At 43.6% G+C, this 2464-nt stretch overlaps 1 protein-coding gene across 1 annotated transcript; it reads left to right on the top strand.

Annotated features, from left to right (window-relative positions):
• Positions 1-1278: 1278 nt before the first annotated feature.
• LOC6034690 (probable endochitinase) lies at positions 1279-2262 on the top strand. Its single transcript, XM_001844922.2, has 2 exons — positions 1279-1389; positions 1449-2262. The coding sequence occupies exons 1-2, from the start codon at positions 1333-1335 to the stop codon at positions 2139-2141; spliced, it is 750 nt and encodes a 249-aa protein (XP_001844974.2). The 5' UTR covers positions 1279-1332; the 3' UTR covers positions 2142-2262.
• Positions 2263-2464: the final 202 nt, after the last annotated feature.

Consider the following 2464-nt stretch of genomic DNA (forward strand, 5'->3'; position numbering starts at 1 on the left):
GATGAACAATTACTACCTGGTGTTGAGATAATCAATACCTTGAACAATCTTTTTTTTTTTTGTTTAAGGAATATTTATTGGGTAATTTTCAATGCACTGATCTTCATGATCTCAGTGTCATTAAACCATATTGAGTAAAATTAGAACTTTGAATATTTATTTGCAAATTGCTAATGATTATTTGGGATGAAATCTTATTTCAATAAAAGCAGGTAGCAGTTATTGATCAGCACGACTTAGTGCTTCTAGCAGAGGCGGCGAGTGTAGCTAATTTAGGTAATCTCAAATACTCAAAACTTTAAAATTCGATATCTCTGGAACAAAACAATTGCGCAATACAGGTAGAAAACATATTTTAATTTTAATTTTGATCACAGAAATGGATTCTACGTCCAATTTCCTTCAAAATTGAGTTTAAGACCGTCCCTCTAAGATTTGTGGTTCCTGAGTTATCGTCGCTCAAATATCGCCAAAAAGTTGATTTTTTGGGAGGGTACGAAAATGGAGGGAGTGGTCCGATTTGGATGAAATTCGGGATTTTTGCATGTTTTGATAGTCTCAACAGCTCTGCCAAATTTGAGCAGAATCGGATATGGTAATTTTCAAATTTGCATTTTTTCTTGCACACTTCAGGTGGAATGACCCCTATATCAAAAGTTATTACAAATAAGTTACTTTAATACACTTCGTTGAGAACGGATCTCAAATATTTGTATGGAGATGTTGTCCAGATCCGTTATGCTCCCCATGACAGGTGGTATGAATAACTGAGTTAAATTCATAGAACTTTGAAAGAGCAGATGTAGCTATTTTGGATAAAATTTCTTCATAAATGTGAGGAAGGCACCAATCACCTAAGGGTGGATTAAATACGCATATTTTTTCTTTGAAATTTAAGTTTCAATTTGGCAATCAGCAACATCACAACTGATGCTGCTTTTTTAATAATGATTCAATTCCCGTTTTCTACAGTCTATTAGATCTAAAATCATTTCTGTCCTATTTGCAATAGTTTGAACTAAGAAAAAAAACAAAACTATATACATCTATCTTTTGCATATAAGTCACTTTTACGTTTATGATTTTTTGTTCTCTCGTCATGATTGATAAATAACTTGTTCCAAAACAACTCGTCACAAAAGCGGACCCACAACAGTTGTCCACTGTCACTTTGCAGCAGTTCAACCAGTCTAAATTACTCTAATTTGATCGCTATCACCTGTTCACCAGAACAAGCCCCAAGCGTAAAAATTCCCCAACTGATAAGCGATTCCTATAAAATGCTTCACCAGAGTTTGGGTCCCACTTAGATGAATTGAAGTTCAGTTCACCATGAAGTCGTTTATCGTTCTATTCGCGGCTGTCGCCGCCGTCCACGGCAACTCCCTGGTAAGTTCTTGCCGACTTGATTCAGCGATTCCGGATTATTTAGAGTTTTAACTGCTTAGATCTGCCGCAACTACCGCAACGGAGCCCTCCTTCCCAACCCGGAGAACTGCGCCCAGTTCTTCATGTGTCGCCCAGGTCGTGCCGTCAAGTTCACCTGCCCCGAGTACACCCGGTTCAACCCGGTCCTGCAGGCCTGCGACCCGACGGACTCGGTCCGCTGCAAGCCCGGCAAGCTCCCCGTAGACCTCGAGTACACCCCGATCGACGCGATGCCCTCGAAGATCCTGCACACCAACACGGCCTGCATCAACCGTCCGGTGGCCACGCTGCTCGCAAAACCCTCGGACTGCAGCAGCTTCTACCAGTGCTCGCCGAACGGCGTGATCGAGTTCCAGTGCCCGGCCGGAACCCTGTTCGACACCAACCGCAAATTCTGCGAACGCAACGACGTCGCTTCGTGCGGAGCTTCCGTCAACCCGGCACCGATCTTCCCGGGACCGATCCCGATCGTTCCGCCGGTGAACCCCAGCCCGCTTCCACCGCCGGTCACCAACGAAGATCCGGCCCTGGCCCGCTGCCAAGGTCAACGCGAGGGAGCCAAGCTGCGCCACCCGAGCAGCTGCACCCAGTACATCCTGTGCAGCTCCCAGGGCCGCTCGCAGGTGTTCAGCTGTCCGGCCGGAACGGCCTACGACGAGAAGCGCATGGTTTGCGATTGGGCCTCCTCGGTCAAGTGCGTCCGAAGCGAGTAGATTGCTTGATGCTTGGAATAAAGAGTGTGTTTAAAGAAGATCAATTCACAAAGAAAATGCAATTTAAATGCGAATCAATTAAATTTCATTGCAAAAACAATCATGGAATATCCACAAACAACGCATATTGTTTCAGCTTCAAATAAATTTTATTATTTTTAGATGGACCCTCTCTCTCAAATCGACGTGATCGTGCTATCTTATCGCAGGTCGCTTTTTGACGTTCCGAGAAAAGCGCTTCTTAATGTTCGACCTAGAATAAGCAAAATTTAGAGCACGCAATGTAAACAATAACAAACACTTTTTGTTTGGTTGCCCATTCT

Source organism: Culex quinquefasciatus, chromosome 2 (genome assembly GCF_015732765.1).
Source record: "Culex quinquefasciatus strain JHB chromosome 2, VPISU_Cqui_1.0_pri_paternal, whole genome shotgun sequence".
Taxonomy (NCBI): domain Eukaryota; kingdom Metazoa; phylum Arthropoda; class Insecta; order Diptera; family Culicidae; genus Culex; species Culex quinquefasciatus.

What these genes read in the sequence shown, in the direction of transcription:
- LOC6034690 (XM_001844922.2), top strand. Translation starts at nt 1,333, where the DNA reads ATGAAGTCGTTTATCGTTCTATTCGCGGCTGTCGCCGCCGTCCACGGC. An exon ending in CCGTCCACGGCAACTCCCTG is followed by an intron (nt 1,390 to 1,448) that starts GTAAGTTCTTGC and finishes TTAACTGCTTAG; the next exon opens with ATCTGCCGCAACTACCGCAA.